The sequence below is a fragment of the Rhizopus delemar genome, genomic scaffold, assembly GCF_000149305.1.
Source record: "Rhizopus delemar RA 99-880 supercont3.6 genomic scaffold, whole genome shotgun sequence".
Lineage (NCBI taxonomy): Eukaryota > Fungi > Mucoromycota > Mucoromycetes > Mucorales > Rhizopodaceae > Rhizopus > Rhizopus delemar.
The window spans coordinates 2689994-2714944 of record NW_027137832.1 but is presented as its reverse complement, the minus strand read 5'-3'; the positions used below and the strand labels follow the sequence as shown (position 1 = coordinate 2714944).

Genomic DNA, 24951 nt, shown 5'->3' with positions numbered 1-24951 from the left:
TGTCACACAGTTTATTGCATTACTTTTTACCATTTTCTTAATAATTTATGACTTTTTTGAGGCATAGGGTTTGTTGAAGAAGCTATACGGGGAGGAGGTTTTTGATCGTTGTTGATGGCCTTAACAGAATCATGGACACTTCCTGTGTAAGGCGGTATCACGCTTTCAATCCTTGAATTGTCTTTATCCAATTGACTGATGTCTTGGACAAATTTATCGGGAGTGATGATATGCGTTGAACCTATATCATTTATTAATAAAATCCACTTAGATGTCATTTTATCAAATATTACCAATATAAACTTCTCTATCAAACGTTTCAGCCAATTCATAAGCTGATCTAATCTCGGAATAAGTCATTCCACCCACAATAAAGATGATGACAGGTGGGCCTGAGGGTGGTTTAGGTGCAGCCTGTGAATGTACTTAGAAATGAACCAAGATATGCACATGTAAAATGAATTTCGACTTACATTGGCACCAGTGGATTTCTTGTGCCACTGTGTTTTATACACTCTCAACTTGGGCACTTCTTTTACAGCTTCAGCCGTATTCTTGCGAAGATTTTGTTGTTTAACGGTTCGAATGTTGTTGGGAAACAATCTTTGATCGATCGTGCCATCAATATGTCCTTCCACAATACGCTTGACGACAGGCACATAACGAGACAAATCAAAAGGGACCTCTTGCTGAGCGTCTGCCTTTTTCTTTTTACGGTTCTTTGTCTTTTGACCTTGTTTATTGGCTGATTTAGAGAGCTGAACACCCAGCAAGGAAATGTTTGTGATGGCATCCTTGTATTCTTGATCAAGGCGAGCATACGACAGTAGTTCTTCCAAATCTTCGGGATCAATGGTTTCGGCTGTAGCGATCCACAATAAGATAAGTCTTGTCTTGACCATTTCACTAAAAGAACAGTGTTATTGAGGCGCTTTTTTTTAAAAAAAAAAAAATAAAAAAATTCGTTTTTACCTTGTTTCAGGATCATCTAAAATAGAAATCAAATCTTCCTTCAAGTTTTTGGGTTCATCACCTTCTGGTGTCTCACCACATGCCATATTCTTTTGTAGCAGTCAGAATCATGCAAAGGTATTTAAATGTAGAACTTACCTGTTCAAGCAAGCCAATGGCTTCCAAATTTTGATATTTGAATTCAGCCATACAATCATTAGCAATGGTCATTTGAGCAGAATATTTTGACTTCATTTCTTGGAATTGTGGTAAGTTTGAAATCATATTCTTCATGTCATTTAAAGTCGAAGCAGTTGTTTGTCTAATGCACACTTAGAATTAAAGCAAATGAACTGTTTTTATATTTACCCTTCGTTTGAAGATATCTTGTTTTCATTCATAAATCGATTGAAATCTTCAATCAATTTTTCGGTAGTACTAGCAATATGCATATGACGAATCATTGTGTAGACTGTATCTTGTTCGTTCAATGTCACTTCTTGCTTATGATCTGTTCCATCTTCTTGTATATAAGTGTATTCATACTTGAGTCCTGTAGGCACTTCTTCAACTTTGAGTAAATCGGCCATCATTGCTTGGTACGTGAATTCGTGTAAAAAGGGTGCAGTAGGATCAATGGTACGATCGAGCAAGATAAGTGTACCACTAGGAAGTGGTGGATCCCTTGGTGGCTGCATATAATTTTAGCTTATGATTTTTTTAATCAAGTGTTCAAAAAACTTACGGGGAATTCAGGATTCGTAGCACAGAAGTTGTCTAATTCAGCTTGGACTAATTTTTGCTAAAAGTTCTGGAATTTTTCGATTAATTGTTCCCTTTTCATCAAGAGGACGATGGTATCTAATCAATGGACTTTCACCAAGAGTCACACAAACAGACAAAAGCTACAAATAGACATTAGCTAGTCATAACTCATCGATTTATATTGACTTTACCTCTTTTGCAATGTTGTCTAATTGAGTTTCAATTTGTGATGTGTTTGATCCATCACTGCCAAACAATGTAAGAAATCTACTTTCATTATCCAATGTATAGACGCAATGTTCACGTACTGTGTATACATTAATAAGATGTGTTGCTCTTTAATTTTTTTTTCTTACCTATAAAGTCGACATACATTTCCTTTAAGCTTTTAATATGGTTAGCAGCATTAGCAGCATTCAACATATGTGTAAGTTCAGTAAACACATTATTATCCAAAGCTACAGATATACATAGTATAAGTCAGCAATATATAAAAGCCATTGTGTTTTTACCATTAATAAAGTGAACATGAGCAGCAGCATACATTGGTCCATCTTTACGTGAAAAATCGTCTACTAAACGAGAACAAGACTCGATGCAAGGGGTAAGAATATAGACAGCCTCGTAGCTTGGATATGGTTGTCTTGGTTTCTCAATATTTTCTACCACTTTTTTTTTGTTTGTTAATAAAAGAGACGAAACATAAACAAAAAAAAAACTTACAAGTAACCTATATAGAACAGTTAGATAAGGGAGAAAGAACAGCGGTGTAAAACTTACATTTTCTTCTAAAATGTCATACATTTTGCAAGCAGAGTTTAATATTTTTGAAGAAAGACTGTCAACAACAACAAGTTTCCATCTTCCAGTTGGTTGAACAGATTTTATTAATTCCAAGAAACCTATGTTTTTCTTTAAGTAACGCTCTTTTGTAGTTGTTTTTCTTTATTTACGCTTCTTGAGGATTTCGTCAATGCCAATCATAAACACAAAGAAACGATGAAAAAAAAGGTACGAAATAAAAATAGGTTTTTTAAAAAAAGAAAAATATACGGAGCCCAAAAAAAAAGCTTGCATTATTTATTTAACCAATATTTAGCACTGATGGCTGTATTTTCCAATAACATAGCTACAGTCATCGGTCCAACACCTCCAGGTACAGGTGTAATAAAGGAAGCCACCTCCTTTGCCTTTTCATATTCAACATCACCTACCCAACGAACGCCTGACTTCTTTGAAGCATCTAAACGCAAAATATAAGCCCTATTTTTTTGTAATCCATATTTATATCATACCAGGGACAGCACTCATGCCAACATCAATCACAACAGCACCAGATTTAATCCAATCTCCTTTGACAAGTTGTGGTTGGCCAGCTGCTACAACTACAATATCTGCTTCTTTCACTATCTTTTCGAGGTCTCTTGTCTTTGAATGACAAAGCGTCACAGTTGCATCTTCAGCCGTCAATAAACTAGCCACAGGCGTACCCACGAGGTCACTTCGACCAATGACCACAGCCCTTTTACCACTGATCTCGATTTGTGTAGACTTGATCAAATGAAGGATGCCCTTGGGCGTACAAGGTAAAAAGAGAGGTCTGCCTGTTCTTTTGGTCATTTTACCAATGTTAAATGGGTGAAAGCTAAAATCAAATAAGCATGGGTATTTGTTATGCTTCATTTCTCGTGTTACCCGTCTACATCTTTTTGGTAATCAATTGCTTCAATAATACAGTCTTCGTCAATATGTGAAGGCAAAGGCATTTGAACCAAGATCCCATGGATCTTTTTATCTTCATTGAATTTTTGAATCGTTTTTAATAATTCACTTTGACTTGTTGACTCTGGTAGTTTTTCCATTGTGATAGAAATACCAACCTTCTCTAGGTTAGTTCAACCAAGTACATTTTGACTTATAATACCTCTTTAGCGGCCTTGTCTTTTGTTTTAACATAAAGAGCAGAATCTTCACGTGATCCCACAAGAATCATGGCCATATGTGGGTCAAAGTGAGGATGTTTTTCTTTTGTATCCAAAATAATCGATTTCACTTGGTTACGTACTGATCTTTTTAACAATAAGAGCTTGCTTTTTAAAACATTTACGTATTTACTGTGCAATAGCTTTTCCGTCAATAATAGTTGCAGTCATTCTTCTTAATGAGCGAGAAGAAGAAAAAAATTTAGAAAGTGTATTTATTTGCATGGATTGCTGGGGATTAAAAAAAAAAAGTCCAAAAAATTTAATTAAAGCTTTTTTTTGTAAAAGGTTTTTATTCAGGTGTCGGTAGTGTCCGCTCACCATTTAAATTGAAATGTGATAAATTACAAAAATACATTATTTATATGCTGTTGTGCAAGTTCAAACGACTTCTGTTTTCTAAGTTGATTTTTCTCAGGAGACATGCTGTCCTGGCTGCAGCTTCATCACGCTAGAAAGTAGTATCAAATTTAAATTTCCAGTAAATTCATCAAAACGACCATACAGCACGGACAACAAAAGTCTGTCCATCAAAAGAGAATTGTGGAAGTATCTTCGGTCCAGAGGCCACTAGGAGTGAGATGCACTTGTAATCAAGAGAGAATTAAAGCTTATACATTCTCTTTTTGTACTGTATTTTTCAAATTTGGGAAAAATAAAAAATAATTTGGTGAAGTTTTGGAAATAATTGATAGAGAACGTTGAAGTTGTATGAGATAGAACAAGCAGTGAAAGTAAAAGCGAGACACAAAAAGATGTAAATACACAAAATGAATGTTAGTAAAAGGTCATAAAAAATATTATATACAACTTACTCACAAAATAAGGGATGAGAACCTTTATGGAGCTCTCATACAATCCTCAGAAAAAAACGGAATTCGGGTATTTGGGAGGTCTTTCATTATTATGTTGTGATATATATGTAAAAATATAATGCATATTTTTGGCGGCCATCATATCACAATTCCATACTGTACTACAAGAGTTACAATTGGGGACAGCATATGCTTTTCGTTTTGATCCGGCTGAAATAGTATTTGCAAAGCTTTTGGCTTTACATTGATTGCATGTTTAGTAAAATCCTCAGTAGCATAGATAAATTTGGCTTTCTCTTGTGAATTCTTTGACATCTTAATAGCATCGGTAATCCATCTAGTAGGAGCGGAAGGTTTTCCTTTCATACATTCAGAAAAAGAGCCATCACCATAAGTAATTATCCTTTTCTTGTAAGAACTAATTGGCTTGTTATCTCTTAGAGGAAGCTTGATCTATTTTTGCTTATTGTCAAGAACTTTTTCTTTTCACCAATAGAATTATTACTGCTGTACTTGGCATTATCCTCAAATAATCTTTTGGTAAGCTCATGAGTCGCTTTTTCTTGTTTGATATAACTTTTGAAATTAAGCGTAATTAATCTAAATATATACGTTGTGAGTATAAAATACTTATACACCAATAAAACTCTCTTACTAGTTATCCCTATTATAATAATCAGAGATTTTTTAACGTTTGGTCTCATAGAAATAGCCTTTGAGAAATCGACCAAATTTGATGTTTTGAAGGTGGGTAGTCCACTAATAATTCTAAAATCTTCTTGGTTGTGTTGTTGATGTTACATATCTTCTTGGGCAGCAAGATTGAAACCGTACATATGACAGTATTCTTTGGTGGATGTCTTTCTAATTCTTTCCTTGGAAGATGAAAAAGCAGCATCAACTGCAGTAAATATATCAGTAACACTGGGGTCTACACCCAAAGCAAGAACACCATTACTCTTAGTTTCTTAAGTAAAGTCTTTAGGAGTCAGGACATACTGCATTTTATCAGTACTCAAAGAGGTTTTTTGGGCTTCTTCTTAGAAATAAATTCAACAGAGTAATCATCAATTAAAAGCGATAGATACATATGTGAAAATAATATAGATTACCAAAAATTGCGCTTGTTATTTGAAATACCATTGTCTATTTAAGAAAAGTCAAAGAATTTTGAGCACTACGTTGTAAGATCATCATCAGTTTATTTTTTAGGGATACTTTCCTTATCAATGGTAAATTTCGTAATTTTATATCTTTCAAAAGTGTCAAACTTTATCTTTTTTGAGCGTAAACTTTTATTTTAAAAGTGCATTAAATTTTGCTCTCCAAATGTACGAGTAATTTTTCAATTTAGTATAGTAGCTACTTTTTACTTGTAGAATAATATTTTTTTTTGTTTACTAACAAAAGAATGAATAACAGAATCTAAACAAGTAGAAGAGCAAATCCAAAAGTAACGTCACAGTCTTATATTTGTAATACGTTTTAAGTCAGGTGGTTGTTTCACTAAAGATTTTATTAATAAGCAATCATATATAAAAAAAGTTTACACTTTTCGATTTAACAAAGAAATGTAAACTAAAAAATGTCTTTAGGTACTGTTCAACCTCACGCCTTTAACTCCGAAATTGGTAAAGCTGTAAATGTCGAAAAGAGTAAGCTCTTTTCTCCTGTGACAAACAAGTCTGTCACTTACAAGAATCGCATTGTTCTACCTCCTATGTGTATGTACAGTAGTACAGATGGCTTCTTTAACGACTTCCATTTGGCTCACTATGCCTCCTTTGCCTTCAAGGGTGTTGCTGCCATCATTATTGAGGCTACTGCTGTTGAACCTCGAGGTCGCACCTCTCCTCATGATACTGGTTTATGGTCAGATGAACACATTGCTCCTCTTAAACGTATTGTTGACTTGATCAAAACCCAGGGTACTATTCCTGCATTACAATTGGCCCATGCCGGCCGCAAGGCTAGTATGTCTTCCTTGTGGTCCGGATATAAATTTGTCCCTGAATCAGAGGGAGGATGGCCTAATGATATCGTTGGTCCTTCCGAGATTCCCTTTGATGAGTCTCACGGCAAACCTCGTGCTTTGACTATTCCTGAATTAGAAGCTTTAAAACAAAAATGGGTTGATGCTGCTATTCGTGCTGATAAGGCTGATATTGAAGTCCTTGAAATCCATAATGCACACGGGTAAGAAAGAGAGTTTGTCAATTGAAAATGAATTATATTTACTAAATCAAACGATTAGTTACTTATTGCATAGCTTTTTGTCTGGTCATTCTAACAATCGTACTGATATCTATGGTGGATCTTTAGAAAATCGTATGCGTTATCCTCTTGAAGTGATTGAAGCTGTTCGCAAAGTGTGGCCTGAACACAAGCCTTTATGGGTCCGTATCTCTGGTACTGACTTTAAACATCTTGACACCCTGGAACGCGATGAAGAAGGCTGGGACATTTATCAATCCATTGAATATGCTAAAGCATTGAAGAAGATTGGTGTTGATGTGATTGATGTCTCTGGTGGTGGTAGCCGTGCTAAAGCTGCTTACCCTATGTATCCTACTACAAAGCTCTATCAAGTTGAAATGGCTAATGCTATAAAACACCAGGCTAATATTGCTACTGCTGCTGTAGGTAGAATCATTGATCCTAAGGATGCTGAAGCCGTCTTAAAAGAAGACAAGGCTGATTATATCTTGGTTGGGCGAGCCCATTTGAACAACAGCGGCTGGTTGAACCATGCTGCTCGTGAGCTTGGTGTCAGTAATGTCTGGGCTAACCAGTATGAACGTGGTCAACGTGCATTCTAATCATTTACTTTTCCTCTGCATGTTGTATAATATACTAGATTGAAAAATTACGCATTTAGAAAATAAAATTTAACACACTTTCAAAATAAAAGTTTACGCTCAGGAAAAAATAAAATCAAAATGTTGGCAGAACAAAGTCGAATAACGTGAAGTTCTTTCGCATAACCAAATACCGCGCGATGATCCAACCAACCATTGCCTGCTTTATTCAAGAACTTATAGCAACAATCCCACAGCAGATACTTCCCATTCTACAAACGCAATGAGTTCAGCTGTTATATGGCAATTTTTGGAGCTTTTCCCAAAAACACCAAAAGTGAGAATATCACAGCTTTTGAAGACAAAGACGCCAAAGCTTTATCCTGTCAGTGATATAATGGCAAGAGACAGAGCCTTTTCAATAAGAATAGAGATTGATTCTTTTACACTTATTAGAACATCCACCTTATCAGCTGAAAGTAGCATATATCGAGTCTCGTTAGATGTGCTGCCTATTTTAAGACCTTCTGAACTTAGTCCTATGATGCAAAAAGGTTTTAATCAATACGGCAAAGTGTTGCATATATGTCTTTACCTTGATCCAAAGACGAAACTCTTTTTTTAGAAAAAATATGCTATGTTAGGCATAACCAAGCATGCCAATCATCTGTATCGCGATTTGACACATGACATTACACTCGACCGTCAACGAGTAATCCTTGCGACATGGATAGGTATGGAAAAACACTGTTTCTGCTGTCATAAGCCTGGACATACCAAATCAGCATGTCCACGACTTCAACGGCAAAAAGTCAAAAGTTGTTACGCTTGTGGTAGAGTGGGACACCTTATTCACAGTTGCCCAAAACGGGTTCATCTTTAGCAGGATACAAGCTGGAAAAAGTTACCGCTCCAATGGCTACTGAATCTGCTTCCAATTTTATTAATTCTAGCTAACGTGCCACCAAGCTTAAACCTGAAAATTTTTTGACAATTTCCAAAAGCTGTAAACTTTTCCACAAATAATCCACCAATAAAACAAATCCATAACAATTATTATATAAACCTTTCTGAACATTTCTTATGGATTAGATTGTTATTTTTATTAATAATATTTTCTTTTTATATCATTTGAAAACATGCGGTATTTCAAAATTTTAGCTGGCAATCCTTAAGGGAAGACATATTTTGAAACAAATTCTTTGTTATACCGTATGTTACAGGGCAGAGAAAAATACCAGTCACATATTATGTAATCAATATGAAAGAGCTCGTACTATAATATAGGCGCCTCTTCTCCCTTATTCATACTCTAAAACTATGCCTCCACTTAACACTAGAAAACGAGCTTATCTTAAAAAACATAGAAATGAGACGAACCAATTTGTCCCTCATTTAAGAGATCAAGACTGGGATATGAGCGATTCTGGGCTTATAGAATTAAGCAACAAAACTGAAATGCGTAATGCTGATCCTACAATCAGCATGTCAATCAACAATGTTTTGCTTGATAACAATGTAAAGCGAAACAGACCTTTGTCTTATTCGAAAACCTCTAGATCAACACGCTGGAGACGAGAAAAAGAAGCTAAATCTGTTAATGATAAGGGCAAACTCGAGAGTTTTGGATTTGTATCTATTGCCCCTGTTGTAGAAGCCAGTTCTCCCATATTGTCAAAGAATGAACTACAACTTTTAAGAATCCAAGAAATGCTTCCAAAACTTTAAATGTATGTGAAACCTGTGATGAACTCGAAGGATAAAGAAAACACGATCGAGAGATACAGTTTTATGCAATACTCTTCAATTTATACTTACTTTATTAAGAGAATTGAGGGTATTTCTAATATTTTGACTTCTCGTGAGGCAGCTAGAATCCATTGGGCAGATAACAACGTTGCGTATCGTGCCATGACCATCGTAAAATGGGCTAAAGAATATTCGAGTCAAGGGGTGTTATCGAGACATTGACAAGGTGTTCATTCAAAAAGAAGGTCTTTTCTTAATGATGTCGATATCAAGGAAATGGTTCTCGAAGAAATACGTAGAATGAAACCTACTGAACGTTCCTTGGTTACCATTAAAAAATCCATTGATGAAGTAGTTATTCCATCTAAATTGGGCGTAATAATGCAACTTGTTCCTGAAAGCACACTCAGTAACTATCTCCATGAATGGGGTTATGTCTATAGAAAGAACCAAAAAACCATTTACTTCGATGGTCACGAACGCGAAGATATGGTCGAGTATAGAAACGTTTGTTCGAAGAGGATGCTCGAATATATGGAAAAAATGGATTTTTACTCTGGAGAAACTGAGGAAGATGTATTGGAGCCAAATGCATTACCAGAAGGCGAGAGAAAGTGCGTGTTCGTTATGCACGATGAAAGTACTTTCTATGCAAATGATGGTAAGAACGATGTGTGGTTAGCTGATGGAGAAAATTACATCAGAAAAAAGGGTCCTGGGCTATTTATCATGGTGAGTGAGTTTCAATGCCCTTGCTATGGAACAATGAAGATTCAAAAGTGGTCCTCAAGAAAGCTATTCAAGACAGGTATTGCAAGAGATGGATGGTGGACTTCAAAACACATGGTCGAGCAGTTAAAAGAAGATGCAATCAGCCTTTTCGAAGCACTTCATCCCAATTGTGTAGCTGTTTTTCTCTTTGATAACAGCTCCAATCATGGTGCTTTTGCTGATGATGCTTTGGTCGCCAGCCGAATGACCCTCAATGAAAAGCTTATGAAAAAGAGATCAAGATAAGGGATAAGAAGGGCAACTTGAAAGCAACAAAAGTACGTTATTTCAAGGGAATAAGAAAAATGTTGGAGGAAAGAAGTCTATGGATTGGACATGAAGTGGAAGGCAAGAAATGGAAGTTGCATTGTAGGCTCCAGATCGAGTTAATCCAATTTGCTGCGCTCTCCATTTTTTAGAGAATTGCCCTGATTTTAAAAATCAAAAGTCTGTTTTGGAGGAGGTGATCATAACCTCTGGCCACATTTTTGAGCTGTATCCTAAATACCATTGCAAATGCAATTGGATCGAAATGTATTGGGATGCAGCAAAAAGAGAAGCTCATTTGAAATGCGATTACTCCTTTAAGTCTCTTGAGGAAAATATCGATTCCTTTTTGGATAAAGCCGGCGATCTAGCACATATACGTAGGTATTTTAGGAGATCAATGGACTTTATTGAAGCTTATAGTCGATGTACTGATGGCAGAGAAGTTGTTCAAGAGGTGAAAAACTTTGTCGAGAAAAAGTATTTGTCTCACAGAAAAGTCAGAGTGCCTTCAGATTTGGTATAGTCAACAATAAATATCATTAAAATTAGGCTTTTTTTTTTTTAAGAAAAAAACGCAATAAAGTCCCTCTAATTTCAGAAAATGAGCAATGTCTACACTAAATGCCATGAGTTGTCTAAATAAAAATACACCTCATCATGTCCACGATGTCAAAAAAAAAAAATTGAAACAAGATTAAAATTTTTCAGGTTTAAGCTTGGTGGCACGTTACCGGGATGAACGATGAGCTGGGACGCAAGAAAGCCCGGACAAAAAAAGAATAAAGCTTCATATGATCAGATCGAACCCATTTAAGAAAGCGTTTTGTGAGGTATAGGTGTAGAGATATTTCACCAGAAGATTTAGGTCGTAACCTCCCAGAAATAGGATCAGCCATGTACACACTAGAGCACGATAAATGAGCCATTGAACTTGGTAACGGACAAGAAGATGATGGTACAGAAACATCGCCTAGAGTGAGACAAAGAGCTGTTTGAGGGTTAATTACCACTTTGTCGAAGGTATGAGGCAAATTGTCGACTGCACGAAAGAACAGAAAGAAAACGCCATCTAATAACAGGACTAGCTTTCGAGGGCGTAATTATTTAAACACGAAAGCTTTCCGATAATTAGTTTGAATGGGCTCCTGTGATTCGGTAGGCAGGAGATGAGATAAAAGGAAGTCAACCAAGAGAGTCAAGACAACGGAAGATTTCAGGGAGTGGTGATTCCAGAAGTCAGAGGTAGGGGAGCAAGGAAAATCATGTAGAAATGGTAGTAACCATCGAAGCTGTAGCGCACTTTGTTGGAGTGGCGGATTAAGGACACCCAAGCTCCCTTTATTTCGAGGAAAGCACATTGTTTCAAAGCTAATGCGTGAGAGTTTGTTTTGCCGAGACAAAGCCAGAAAATTGCAATTGCAGCCTGAGAAAGAGTCTTTTTGGCACAGAAAGGATATGCAGGACATGCCACAATTTGGAGAATTAGAGAGTTCAAGATTGTCACTCGACCACGAAATGAGAGAGAACGATGTGAATGTAATTGAAGGCTTGTTTCAAGTCGGGATAAAAGTGAGGTTAAATAAGCATCATGTAGGGCGATTGAGGAGTGTAGCGGGAATCCCAAGTAAATGATGGGTTGACTCGACGAACTGTCATGACAAGAATGTATTTATTGTTACAGAAGAGAAGTTTTCCAAATGCGATGATAGCAAGAGCGAGAACCAGAAAGTGCAAGGGCTTCAGCTTTGTTAAACATTACCTTCGCATTAGAGGTCTTAGAATACAAATAGAGATGGTGCTGTAAATCTGTGAGATCTTGTGGGCTCTTAAGAAAACAGACAATATCGTTCGCGTAAGCTAACAATTTCACTGAGGAGATTGAATGTATATGTGGAGGAGAACAAACAGACTTTGGAAGTTGAAAGCCGGAGAAATGTGGATCAGACAAAATACGCCATAGGAGGGGCTCAAAGGCCAAGTTGAAGAGAACAGGTGAGATAGGATCTCCTTGTCTGAGCCCACGATGCTGGAGAACAGGAGTAGAGAGAAAGCCATTTAAGTTGATATGTAAACCGGTATTGAAGAATAGGGTTGATAATGTCTGAAAGATTGATGGGGGGAAGCCAAACTGATGGAGGACTTTACATAGATAAGAGACATGCACTCGATCATACGCCTTCTCTTGATCAAGTAATAATCCAACTGCGTCTGAAGATGTGAGCCGTGAATGCTCCATGATCGATTTCATAAGAAACACATTGTCAGCAATGAAACGGCCTCTCAGAAATCCTGCTTGATATGGAGTGACTAATTTCTGAGCACATTTGATAATGCGAGAGTTGAGCAGCCTAGTAAAAACCTTCTCATCGGCATTTATCAGAGAAATTGGGGGCCAGTTTTTGAGATCCTTTAGGTCATCTTTCTTCAGAAGGAGAGAAGCTGAAGTGCTGAACCATGAAAATGGGAAAACTCCCTTTGATAATGCATCATTGTATACTTGGAGCACAAGGTCTTTGGAGGCAGGATGAATAAAAATGAGGTGAAGTATTTCATAAGGTAATCCATCCAGACCAGGACTACTACGGTGAGGAAAACGGGTGGCCCTTCAAAAAAATCATCGTAAGTGAAGCTGTTTGTCAAGAATCGTTGATTTGAATCGGAGAGACGAAGAGAGTTGGGAGTAACCGAAAGCAGATCGTCAATGGCAAGGTTATCAATCGGTTCAGGAGAGTACAAGTTACTGTAGAATTGAACAGCAGCATCTAACGTTTCGTTGGAAGTGGAATATAGTGCTCCGGTAGTTGGATGAACCAACTGTTTCATGATCTGACGGGTCTGGCGTTGTGAGACTGTACGCTTCAAGTAGCCTACTGAGATTTCACCTTGTTCTCTCCAACGAATGCCCGCTCTTAGGGCTAACGTCTCCGCATGGTACTGCTGTTGGGATGCAAGTTGACTCTCAACAATTGATAGCTGAGGCTTAAGGGATGACAACAGCTCAGGATTTGAAGCAAGGCATTTTGTTATCCTAGCCCTTTTGCGGTGTAAAAAGGACTCAGATTTAGTAAGATTAAACGCGGAGCGACGAGAAAATGATTTAGCTACCTGTGCAATGGCAGATTTCACCATATCCCATTTTTCTTGGGGAGTGAGACTTAGGTCAAAGGAAATCATGGTATTAGTGATAGTGCTTGAAACAAGGTTTCGAAAAGCTTCTGAAGAAGCCAATCGTGGATAGACCCGCCATTGGCCTTTACCAAGAACAGTAGAATGCACAGGAGCCCAAAGAGCAAAATAGGATGTGACTAGGAAGTGATCTGACCAATATGGTTGAATTAAAGAAACATTTGAAGACATTTTGCAATCATAAAGGTCTAGAGTGCCAAAAATGTAATCGATACAAGATCTAGACGTATCTCTAGAAAATGTCTCTTGAGGAGCACAATCTTTATCAGAAACACAATCCTGAAAGAGGTAATCGATATATGATAGCCAAGAAGGAGGTGCCTGACGTGGAACTGCAGAAGAAATATGAGTTGTATGTGTGTAACTGAAATCGCCAAGGACAAGATGCCTGGATGAGACATCTGGTAGCAGTGGTGTTCGATTTTGAGCCAGCGTATCAAAGAAAACGAAGCGATCACGACGAGTTACGGGAGCATAAATCACTGTGATGTATATAGGTTCAAAGGCATCCTGTGTATGTGAGACCAAGGTAGTAGTGACTCGACTACAAACACTAAATCTGGTATCCGAAAAGGACAGCAACGGAGAAAAGCAAATTAGACCACAGTGTGGAGTTCATAAACTGTTAGTTGCTTGAAATTGAAGATGGAAGGTTTCTTGCAATGAAATGGTCGACGCATGAGTTTCATGAAGCGCTAAGATATCAAGAGAACGCGTACGAAGATAGCGAATGAAATGATTTCGAACTGATACATCAGCCGTCTTGGCAAGACTGCGGCAGTTGAGAGTAGCAATTCGAAAGTTAGTTGAATTTGTTTGTTGAGAGAGATCCAGGGGTGAAAAGTTTCGTGAGAGTCAGAAGCCATACGAGTATTCAATAAAGATGTCATACTAATAAAGATTATTGAGAAGGTAGAGGGTCTACACCACTATGCAGTGCGACCAGATGTTCAGAGGCAATCCCTCCCTGTGCATCGATACTCATATCATTCTTATTAGTTAGATCGTTGGAAGTCGTGTGAACAGAATGGTCAGGATACTCCATCATTTCTGTATCCTCATTGGAAGGCAGAAATTTGCCAGAGAGTTTTGTTGGGAGGGGTACGAAGAATTCACAATCACGATGTTGTTTGCGAACATGACCTTCTTTCTTACAGTGAAGACAAATCTTAGCAGCTGGAACAACAGGAACTGTACTGTTATTCATAGAGGTGGAATCTTCAGATGTCTGCATCTTATTAGTAGCTTAACGAAGAGTCCGGACGTACTTTGACTTCTCACTTCCAGGCTGCTTAAGAACAGTAGGGCTACCTGAAGCCTCTTGCACTGTAGTAGGTATTACATCCAGAGGTGAGGGCGATCTCTACAGTAGCCTCATCAGATACGACTAAATTCTTATCAAGAGAAGTAACTGAATTAGGAGAGTTGGTAAGAGATTTCTCAGTAGCCGATACAATAGGTGTTTTACGGGTTTTCTCGTTGGGAGCGCCCGAGGCTCCATATGCAATCTTTCTATCACAAAATTTAGCGATATGGCTGGATTCGTTACACCAATGGCAGATAGTAGCTTGCTGTCGAACTTGACAATCTTTCAAAGGATGATCGCCATGACAGTAGCGACAGTAAGGTTTCATGGATGGCAAGGCGGCGTGAACATTGATGGACACATCATCAAGAAGAGAAGCTGATGTAGCCGAGGTCGAATAAGCAAGAGGTTGATAAGCCTAATGTACATTGTGTTGAAGTTCTGGGGAGGGAGGAGTCTCATCACGTTGCTGATCGGATTCAGGGAACATTTCCAAGACAACATAACCTTTTCCTGAATAAATTCCAGAGGTTCCTCTAATCGTACCACTGTCTATGATATGGCCGAAAAAGGATAAGTTATGCTACATGTCAGAATGAAGTTGAGCAAGTCCTCCATCGCGACGGCCATATTGATGAGGAAGACCTGCCAAGGTAACTTTCAATAATTCGGCACTTGGTGAAAGAGACCGAAATGCATGAAAACGATCAGTGAAAGAAGGGAGTTAAAGACTCCCCGTACATAATCGCTCATACATCGCCGGGGAAACGGTGAACTCAGCGTACAAACGTTGATATTCTCGACGGATCTGGTCTGCGACTGCCCAATAGATGTTCATTGCCCTGACAGAACGTCGTAAGTTCTGTTAAAAATATCTTCTTATCCTTAACAGTTGTAATGTCCACAAAGATGGAATTAGGAACAGAACCTTTCAGAAAGGGACAAGTGGCTTGCGCCTTGAGGTTCGAAGGACCCATTTCTGCGTTAGTATCAGGTTGTCCAATTCCGACACCACGCGATTGGATAGTGGAGTTATTGGTCGATATTGCAAGAAAACTAGAGGATTTCTGGTGGCCAGCATGAACAACATTCACCCATGAGAGGTTTTTTGGTTTTATGTGTAAAATTGTCTTATTAAGAGCTAAAAATTCTTTACCGGAAAGAACCATGAAATAGACAAAAATTATTTTATTTTATATTAAATCTGAGAATAAAAGCGCGGCTAGAAGACCATAAATTACATCCGACGTCGGAGTGGGAGCCAATGGTAATTGTGCTAGGAACAGATGTACAATTTATGCAGAAAACTGTTGTACAAATAAAATAAAAAAAAAAGTAAATAGGTACCTGGCTTGCCTATTAAAATACAAAGTTCATCTAAAAAGAAAAAGGTTATTATTTTAATGTTAAAATGATAGGATATTGTATATAAAAAGTGTTAATTGATTTTTTTTTTGAAATCATGAATTGTTGGTTAAATGTTTTTTATAGTCGTTCCACACTTTGATAAAGTTTTTCTTTTATTATTTTTGGCTGAGTTTAATAATACATTCATTCTTTCTTTGAACTTGGTGGATTGTGAGAAGCTAAAATAAAGCTTTTTTCTAACACGTTTAAATAAGACATACTAAATTGAAATTCTACTCGCGCATTTGGAAAGCAAAGTCTAATGAGCTTTCAGAATAAATACTCATGTTCAGAAAAAATAAAAATTGATATCATCACAGCATTCATGAAATGCGTGAATTATTTATTCGCTAAACAAGTTTGTGGTTGTGACAGTCCTTAAACTTGGTCGCAGAATACAAGCAAAATGTTTGCAAATAACTATAAAGAATTTGTTTCAAAGCATTCCTAGTTTGCGTGGTCAGTTTTTCCTATTCGAATAATTGTTCTTTTTTAAGTTTTCTCTACAAATGGACTAAATCTGTTCAATCCGATTTGAGCTCTGGAGAATAGAAGACGTAGTTAGACATAGACACAACCATAGCTTTCAATGTATTTTTGAATATCGAAGTGTTTATGAATGGGCGCATTATCTATTACCAGATAATGTCCATGAAATTGAAATAATGGTCGGTAACGTTACTGTCGTTACTCTTTTCTGCTACGTTTGTATCATCAAGTGCCTTTTTTTTTTTTTTTTTTTTTTTCAATGACTCTATCACTCATGGTTGTCTTACACTTACATTTGAAGCAATGCAAGGAAAAATGGGTCCCAAAAATAGTTGTTGTTTTTTACCTTTGTTTTAGGCATTTTTTCGACAGCACAAGTTCCTTTCCTTGGCCATAAAAAGTTGTGCTTCAAATTGATATGAAAGACTGCTTCATCTATAAACATACAATTGTTCGTGAAATCCAAATCAGTTTCCGTCCATCTTTTCACCTGGTTATACTGCCCCTCAATCTTCTCAGGGCCATTTCTCTCAACAGATTGTAGATGGGCGTGTTTGAATATGATTTTGATTGTTTTCTTTAACAAACTTATATAACCTATTTTTTGCTATTTCTAGCTTTCTGGATTCGGTAGTCAACATCTCAAGCATACCATCCAACGCAACAGAATCTGTATTTTCATTTACCCGCTTGATCAAAAGATCTTTATGATCATAAATTAGAACAATAAGACTACCCACTGGTCTTCCACTACCAACTAATCTTTGGATACAGCCTTGTGGGGTTCTTTTCATCCTTTGTCACTCAGCCCTGTGACATACACGCGTTAATATCTAGATTGAGAGTCACAGCACGGATACTTGTTCCTTTTTATTTGACAAGCATAAAAAGCCGTCCCTTTTCGGGCATCCTTGTAATATTTATATGGTCTTTTTGTCTTTCCAATACGATTTTTAGCCGAAAGTTCTTTCTCAGACGACTTCTTCTTACCCTCTCTCTAATCTCTTTCTCAAGTGGTTTCATATTCTTGTAAGTGTCGAAATCTGTCATGTTTTCTGCTGGGTAAGCTTCATTATCAACCTCCATTTCAAATTCCAACAATTCATTCCCTTTATCATTGAATAATTTTCTCAGACAATCGTTGTATATAAAGACATTTATTTTATTTAATTAGTTGTAAAAAGATTACAGATATGTGAAATTTTAATTTTTTGGAGTACGTGAATTTATACCTTTCGACAGTGTCAAGCTTTATTTTTTATGAGCGTAAACTTTTATTTTGAAAGTGTGTTAAATTTTATTTTCTAAATGTGTAATTTTTCAATCTAGTGTATCATACAACATGCAGAGGAAAAGTAAATGATTAGAATGCACGTTGACCACGTTCATACTGGTTAGCCCAGACATTACTGACACCAAGCTCACGAGCAGCATGGTTCAACCAGCCGCTGTTGTTCAAATGGGCTCGCCCAACCAAGATATAATCAGCCTTGTCTTCTTTTAAGACGGCTTCAGCATCCTTAGGATCAATGATTCTACCTACAGCAGCAGTAGCAATGTTAGCTTGGTGTTTTATAGCATTAGCCATTTCAACTTGGTAGAGCTTTGCAAAATTAAATAAAGAATAAGCAGCTTTAGCACGGTTACCACCACCAGAGACATCAATTACATCAACACCAATCTTCTTCAATGCTTTAGCATATTCAATGGATTGATAAATGTCCCAGCCTTCTTCGTCGCGTTCCATGGTGTCAGGATGTTTAAAGTCAGTACCAGAGATACGGACCCATAAAGGCTTGTGTTCAGGCCACACTTTGCGAACAGCTTCAATCACTTCAAGAGGGTAACGCATACGGTTTTCTAAAGATCCACCATAGATATCGGTACGCTTATTAGAATTACCAGACAAAAAACTTTGCAATAAGTAACTAATCGTTTGATTTAGTAAATATAATTCATTTTCAATTGACAAACTCTCTTTCTTACCCGTGTGCATTATGGATTTCAAGGACTTCAATATCAGCCTTATCAGCACGAATAGCAGCATCAACCCATTTTTGTTTTATAGCGTCTAATTCAGGAATAGTCAAAGCACGAGGTTTGCCGTGAGACTCATCAAAGGGAATCTCGGAAGGACCAACGATATCATTAGGCCACCCTCCCTCTAATTCAGGGACAAGTTTAGATCCAGACCACAAGGAAGACGTGCTAGCCTTACGGCCGGCATGTGCCAATTGTAATGCAGGAATAGTACCCTGGGTTTTGATCAAGTCAACAATACGTTTAAGAGGAGCAATGTGTTCATCTGACCATAAACCAGCATCATGAGGAGTGATACGACCTCGAGGTTCAACAGCAGTAGCCTCAATAATGATGGCAGCAACACCCTTGAAGGCAAAGGAGGCATAGTGAGCCAAATGGAAGTCGTTAAAGAAGCCATCTGTACTACTATACATACACATAGGAGGTACAACAATGCGATTCTTGTAAGTGACAGACTTGTTTGTCACAGGAGAAAAGAGCTTACTCTTTTCGACATTTACAGCTTTACCAACTTCGGAGTTAAAGGCATGAGGTTGAACAGTACTTAAAGACATTTTTTAATCTGTGTTTCTTTGTTAAATCGAAAAATGAGAACTCCTTTTATATCTGATTGCTTATTAATAAAATCTGTATTGAAAGAAATATCTGACTTTAAACATATTACAAATACAAAATTGCGACATTACTTTTGGATTTACTCTTCTACCAGTTGGGTTCTCTTATTCATAGATTCTCTTATTCATTCCTTTGTTAGTATATATATAAAACACACAACAAGAACTAAAGTTTCTTGCAAAGCTTTATTATTCAATTCAAAATAAAAGTAGCTGAAAGACCTCTATCTAATTTTTTTTAGTTGTTGTTGTTGTTGTTGTGTGTGTTTATTATTTTTTTTTAATGAGCATCAAAAGCAGCAATATAAATAAAGGCAGAAAGAATGTGTGATCTCCCATTTTTTATTTTTATTTTTTTTTGTTTGATTATATTGATTTAATTGAGCTGAAATCGAAAAGGTACAAGCTGATAATTAATAGTTGTTAAATAGATATCAGCTTTTAAATATGAAACCAAATACCAAAAAAAAAAAAAAAAAAAAAAAAAACTAGTAGCTGAAACAGATATTGATTTGAAGATGATGATTAATAAAAATCAATGTTAATAATAAAACTATACAGATCAAATTCAATTTTAATATTATTCTCAAGAAGATACAGTATTCTAAATTATATATACTCTACGAATATGTTTCCATGAAAAGTACGTATATTAAAAGCACATGCAGTTAGAATATGCGTGCATAAATATATTGATTGGATACCAATCATACTTGGATTCTAAGTAGAAATACGCAAAGTTTTATTTCTTAAAATGCGTAGTTTTATATTTTTCGAAAGTGCCAAACTTTATTCTTTGAGTATAAACTCTTATTTTGAGAGTGCGTTATATTTTGTTTTCCAAATGTACGAGTAATATTTCAATATCCCATTCACATCTCAACCAAACCAACAACAAAAAAAATTATACTTATATATTATTACATATATTTTTAACAATTAAAAACCCAAAAACAATTATCGTGACTCGATTATATCGTCACATCAATAAATTTGAGCTTTGCCTCCTTATATAAAAAAAAATATTTTAATATAGCGTAATAGCTACTTTTTTTAAATTGTGGAATAATAACAGAAATTTGTTTTATATATATACTAACAAAGGAATGAATAAGAGAATCTATGAATAAGAGAACCCAACTGGTAGAAGAGTAAATCCAAAAGTAATGTCGCAATTTTGTATTTGTAATATGTTTAAAGTCAGATATTTCTTTCAATACAGATTTTATTAATAAGCAATCAGATATAAAAGGAGTTCTCATTTTTCGATTTAACAAAGAAACACAGATTAAAAAATGTCTTTAAGTACTGTTCAACCTCATGCCTTTAACTCCGAAGTTGGTAAAGCTGTAAATGTCGAAAAGAGTAAGCTCTTTTCTCCTGTGACAAACAAGTCTGTCACTTACAAGAATCGCATTGTTGTACCTCCTATGTGTATGTATAGTAGTACAGATGGCTTCTTTAACGACTTCCATTTGGCTCACTATGCCTCCTTTGCCTTCAAGGGTGTTGCTGCCATCATTATTGAGGCTACTGCTGTTGAACCTCGAGGTCGTATCACTCCTCATGATGCTGGTTTATGGTCAGATGAACACATTGCTCCTCTTAAACGTATTGTTGACTTGATCAAAACCCAGGGTACTATTCCTGCATTACAATTGGCACATGCCGGCCGTAAGGCTAGCACGTCTTCCTTGTGGTCTGGATCTAAACTTGTCCCTGAATTAGAGGGAGGGTGGCCTAATGATATCGTTGGTCCTTCCGAGATTCCCTTTGATGAGTCTCACGGCAAACCTCGTGCTTTGACTATTCCTGAATTAGACGCTATAAAACAAAAATGGGTTGATGCTGCTATTCGTGCTGATAAGGCTGATATTGAAGTCCTTGAAATCCATAATGCACACGGGTAAGAAAGAGAGTTTGTCAATTGAAAATGAATTATATTTACTAAATCAAACGATTAGTTACTTATTGCAAAGTTTTTTGTCTGGTAATTCTAATAAGCGTACCGATATCTATGGTGGATCTTTAGAAAACCGTATGCGTTACCCTCTTGAAGTGATTGAAGCTGTTCGCAAAGTGTGGCCTGAACACAAGCCTTTATGGGTCCGTATCTCTGGTACTGACTTTAAACATCCTGACACCATGGAACGCGACGAAGAAGGCTGGGACATTTATCAATCCATTGAATATGCTAAAGCATTGAAGAAGATTGGTGTTGATGTAATTGATGTCTCTGGTGGTGGTAACCGTGCTAAAGCTGCTTATTCTTTATTTAATTTTGCAAAGCTCTACCAAGTTGAAATGGCTAATGCTATAAAACACCAAGCTAACATTGCTACTGCTGCTGTAGGTAGAATCATTGATCCTAAGGATGCTGAAGCCGTCTTAAAAGAAGACAAGGCTGATTATATCTTGGTTGGGCGAGCCCATTTGAACAACAGCGGCTGGTTGAACCATGCTGCTCGTGAGCTTGGTGTCAGTAATGTCTGGGCTAACCAGTATGAACGTGGTCAACGTGCATTCTAATCATTTACTTTTCCTCTGCATGTTGTATGATACACTAGATTGAAAAATTACACATTTAGAAAATAAAATTTAACACACTTTCAAAATAAAAGTTTACGCTCATAAAAAATAAAGCTTGACACTGTCGAAAGGTATAAATTCACGTACTCCAAAAAATTAAAATTTCACATATCTGTAATCTTTTTACAACTAATTAAATAAAATAAATGTCTTTATATACAACGATTGTCTGAGAAAATTATTCAATGATAAAGGGAATGAATTGTTGGAATTTGAAATGGAGGTTGATAATGAAGCTTACCCAGCAGAAAACATGACAGATTTCGACACTTACAAGAATATGAAACCACTTGAGAAAGAGATTAGAGAGAGGGTAAGAAGAAGTCGTCTGAGAAAGAACTTTCGGCTAAAAATCGTATTGGAAAGACAAAAAGACCATATAAATATTACAAGGATGCCCGAAAAGGGACGGCTTTTTATGCTTGTCAAATAAAAAGGAACAAGTATCCGTGCTGTGACTCTCAATCTAGATATTAACGCGTGTATGTCACAGGGCTGAGTGACAAAGGATGAAAAGAACCCCACAAGGCTGTATCCAAAGATTAGTTGGTAGTGGAAGACCAGTGGGTAGTCTTATTGTTCTAATTTATGATCATAAAGATCTTTTGATCAAGCGGGTAAATGAAAATACAGATTCTGTTGCGTTGGATGGTATGCTTGAGATGTTGACTACCGAATCCAGAAAGCTAGAAATAGCAAAAAATAGGTTATATAAGTTTGTTAAAGAAAACAATCAAAATCATATTCAAACACGCCCATCTACAATCTGTTGAGAGAAATGGCCCTGAGAAGATTGAGGGGCAGTATAACCAGGTGAAAAGATGGACGGAAACTGATTTGGATTTCACGAACAATTGTATGTTTATAGATGAAGCAGTCTTTCATATCAATTTGAAGCACAACTTTTTATGGCCAAGGAAAGGAACTTGTGCTGTCGAAAAAATGCCTAAAACAAAGGTAAAAAACAACAACTATTTTTGGGACCCATTTTTCCTTGCATTGCTTCAAATGTAAGTGTAAGACAACCATGAGTGATAGAGTCATTGAAAAAAAAAAAAAAAAAAAAAAAGGCACTTGATGATACAAACGTAGCAGAAAAGAGTAACGACAGTAACGTTACCGACCATTATTTCAATTTCATGGACATTATCTGGTAATAGATAATGCGCCCATTCATAAACACTTCGATATTCAAAAATACATTGAAAGCTATGGTTGTGTCTATGTCTAACTACGTCTTCTATTCTCCAGAGCTCAAATCGGATTGAACAGATTTAGTCCATTTGTAGAGAAAACTTAAAAAAGAACAATTATTCGAATAGGAAAAACTGACCACGCAAACTAGGAATGCTTTGAAACAAATTCTTTATAGTTATTTGCAAACATTTTGCTTGTATTCTGCGACCAAGTTTAAGGACTGTCACAACCACAAACTTGTTTAGCGAATAAATAATTCACGCATTTCATGAATGCTGTGATGATATCAATTTTTATTTTTTCTGAACATGAGTATTTATTCTGAAAGCTCATTAGACTTTGCTTTCCAAATGCGCGAGTAGAATTTCAATTTAGTATGTCTTATTTAAACGTGTTAGAAAAAAGCTTTATTTTAGCTTCTCACAATCCACCAAGTTCAAAGAAAGAATGAATGTATTATTAAACTCAGCCAAAAATAATAAAAGAAAAACTTTATCAAAGTGTGGAACGACTATAAAAAACATTTAACCAACAATTCATGATTTCAAAAAAAAAATCAATTAACACTTTTTATATACAATATCCTATCATTTTAACATTAAAATAATAACCTTTTTCTTTTTAGATGAACTTTGTATTTTAATAGGCAAGCCAGGTACCTATTTACTTTTTTTTTTATTTTATTTGTACAACAGTTTTCTGCATAAATTGTACATCTGTTCCTAGCACAATTACCATTGGCTCCCACTCCGACGTCGGATGTAATTTATGGTCTTCTAGCCGCGCTTTTATTCTCAGATTTAATATAAGAAGTTTTTTTGATCCACTTGTTTATATCTTTTAAAGTTGCAGTCTGGTTTTTTGAAGCCTTGGTCGCAAGAATAGGATTAAGTGAAGGGTTCTCTTCTATATCAAGGGTAGGTAGCCACCACATAATATGCCTGTTTTGCCAATGTTGCCATTCTTTCTTATAAAAAAAATACTATCTTAAAAAAAATATACTTTCCAACAAGGCTCTTTACAAAATGGTTGATAATTCACGTATTTGATTATTTACTATAGATCAATGATTTACGATCAATACGGCCCTAAAATCAACACATTTCCGTTTTTCTCTGTTGGAGGCTTTCATAACCCATCTTTTGTACACAACTCATTTTTAAAAGTATAATAATGTTTAATAGATGTAAGCCTTCGTTTACTCTCTTACCAATTTTGTAGGTGTACAGTTTTAATAGAAAAATTGCCCACTGTACCGTCTGCCCAACGGTAAATATGAAATAAAGCTACAATACTCTCTATACAGGGAGTTTGTTTCACAAAATATTATGAACACTTTACCAACAAAATTTTTCAACATAGTTGAAAAATGATATTCATTACATTATTCATATTATATATACTGGGTTAATTCCTTTCCTAATTTTATTTGTAACTTGTGTATTCTGCTTTGAAATGATAGTAGTTATTTCAGATAGTATAGCAATGTTATGTAGTATATATATGTATATAATACTGACAACGCCTATACTTATTAATGACACATATTTTATGATGCTCATAAATCATATAAGAAATGTTTTATGGTGAAGCAAGAGGAGAAGGAGAGAAATATATTTTGACATACAACCATCGTAAAAAAGCGCCTTTTCTTTGAGGTAAAAAAAATAAGCGCCATGGTTTTACTTAAGGCAGTTTTCTGTATTTTGAGATCTTGGCGAATTTTCTCTATCATTATAATCATCATGAAAAGATTTCTTATCACTTTACTTAATATCCATGTATGTTTTTTGCTGTCATATGTTACTTTCTAATATAAAATAACAAATTATGAGGCTTATAACTAAGCTATATAAATCAAAACCAAAGCAGAGGAATAAAATAAATACACTAATTACTTTTGATTGGATACTTGTCCTTTACATCATATGTTTTTTTTTATTAAGACACGAGTCTTTCATGAATCAATACCAGATGTTGGAAAACAAAGGAAACATGGACTTTCAGTAACGTATGAGC

General features: G+C 36.1%; 10 protein-coding genes across 10 annotated transcripts; 4 read left to right on the top strand and 6 right to left on the bottom strand.

The window, feature by feature from the left end:
* Window positions 1-26: 26 nt before the first annotated feature.
* Window positions 27-2262, bottom strand: RO3G_09047 (uncharacterized protein; the record flags this gene model as incomplete). The annotated part of the gene is made up of 11 exons (XM_067663632.1): window positions 27-241; window positions 294-414; window positions 474-906; window positions 973-1061; window positions 1111-1273; window positions 1321-1643; window positions 1697-1743; window positions 1832-1856; window positions 1908-2023; window positions 2073-2174; window positions 2229-2262. The coding sequence occupies 11 exons, from the start codon at window positions 2260-2262 to the stop codon at window positions 27-29; spliced, it is 1668 nt and encodes a 555-aa protein (XP_067519733.1).
* Window positions 2263-2792: 530 nt separating this feature from the next.
* On the bottom strand, window positions 2793-3578 carry RO3G_09046 (uncharacterized protein; the record flags this gene model as incomplete). The annotated part of the gene is made up of 3 exons (XM_067663631.1): window positions 2793-2959; window positions 3012-3361; window positions 3412-3578. The coding sequence occupies 3 exons, from the start codon at window positions 3576-3578 to the stop codon at window positions 2793-2795; spliced, it is 684 nt and encodes a 227-aa protein (XP_067519732.1).
* A 2520-nt stretch (window positions 3579-6098) lies between these two features.
* Window positions 6099-7332, top strand: RO3G_09045 (uncharacterized protein; the record flags this gene model as incomplete). The annotated part of the gene is made up of 2 exons (XM_067663630.1): window positions 6099-6709; window positions 6783-7332. 2 exons carry the CDS (start codon window positions 6099-6101, stop codon window positions 7330-7332), a joined length of 1161 nt encoding a protein of 386 aa, XP_067519731.1.
* Window positions 7333-8769: 1437 nt separating this feature from the next.
* Window positions 8770-9039, top strand: RO3G_09044 (uncharacterized protein; the record flags this gene model as incomplete). The annotated part of the gene is made up of 1 exon (XM_067663629.1): window positions 8770-9039. The coding sequence occupies one exon, from the start codon at window positions 8770-8772 to the stop codon at window positions 9037-9039; it is 270 nt and encodes an 89-aa protein (XP_067519730.1).
* A 321-nt stretch (window positions 9040-9360) lies between these two features.
* RO3G_09043 (uncharacterized protein) lies at window positions 9361-10077 on the top strand (the record flags this gene model as incomplete). Its single annotated transcript, XM_067663628.1, has 1 exon — window positions 9361-10077. One exon carries the CDS (start codon window positions 9361-9363, stop codon window positions 10075-10077), a length of 717 nt encoding a protein of 238 aa, XP_067519729.1.
* A 1699-nt stretch (window positions 10078-11776) lies between these two features.
* On the bottom strand, window positions 11777-13458 carry RO3G_09042 (uncharacterized protein; the record flags this gene model as incomplete). The annotated part of the gene is made up of 2 exons (XM_067663627.1): window positions 11777-12449; window positions 12599-13458. 2 exons carry the CDS (start codon window positions 13456-13458, stop codon window positions 11777-11779), a joined length of 1533 nt encoding a protein of 510 aa, XP_067519728.1.
* A 730-nt stretch (window positions 13459-14188) lies between these two features.
* RO3G_09041 (uncharacterized protein) lies at window positions 14189-14921 on the bottom strand (the record flags this gene model as incomplete). Its single annotated transcript, XM_067663626.1, has 2 exons — window positions 14189-14478; window positions 14630-14921. The coding sequence occupies 2 exons, from the start codon at window positions 14919-14921 to the stop codon at window positions 14189-14191; spliced, it is 582 nt and encodes a 193-aa protein (XP_067519727.1).
* Window positions 14922-15369: 448 nt separating this feature from the next.
* Window positions 15370-15762, bottom strand: RO3G_09040 (uncharacterized protein; the record flags this gene model as incomplete). Its single annotated transcript, XM_067663625.1, has 1 exon — window positions 15370-15762. One exon carries the CDS (start codon window positions 15760-15762, stop codon window positions 15370-15372), a length of 393 nt encoding a protein of 130 aa, XP_067519726.1.
* Window positions 15763-17852: 2090 nt separating this feature from the next.
* On the bottom strand, window positions 17853-19086 carry RO3G_09039 (uncharacterized protein; the record flags this gene model as incomplete). The annotated part of the gene is made up of 2 exons (XM_067663624.1): window positions 17853-18417; window positions 18476-19086. The coding sequence occupies 2 exons, from the start codon at window positions 19084-19086 to the stop codon at window positions 17853-17855; spliced, it is 1176 nt and encodes a 391-aa protein (XP_067519725.1).
* A 1355-nt stretch (window positions 19087-20441) lies between these two features.
* Window positions 20442-21675, top strand: RO3G_09038 (uncharacterized protein; the record flags this gene model as incomplete). The annotated part of the gene is made up of 2 exons (XM_067663623.1): window positions 20442-21052; window positions 21111-21675. 2 exons carry the CDS (start codon window positions 20442-20444, stop codon window positions 21673-21675), a joined length of 1176 nt encoding a protein of 391 aa, XP_067519724.1.
* Between the last annotated feature and the right edge of the window lie 3276 nt (window positions 21676-24951).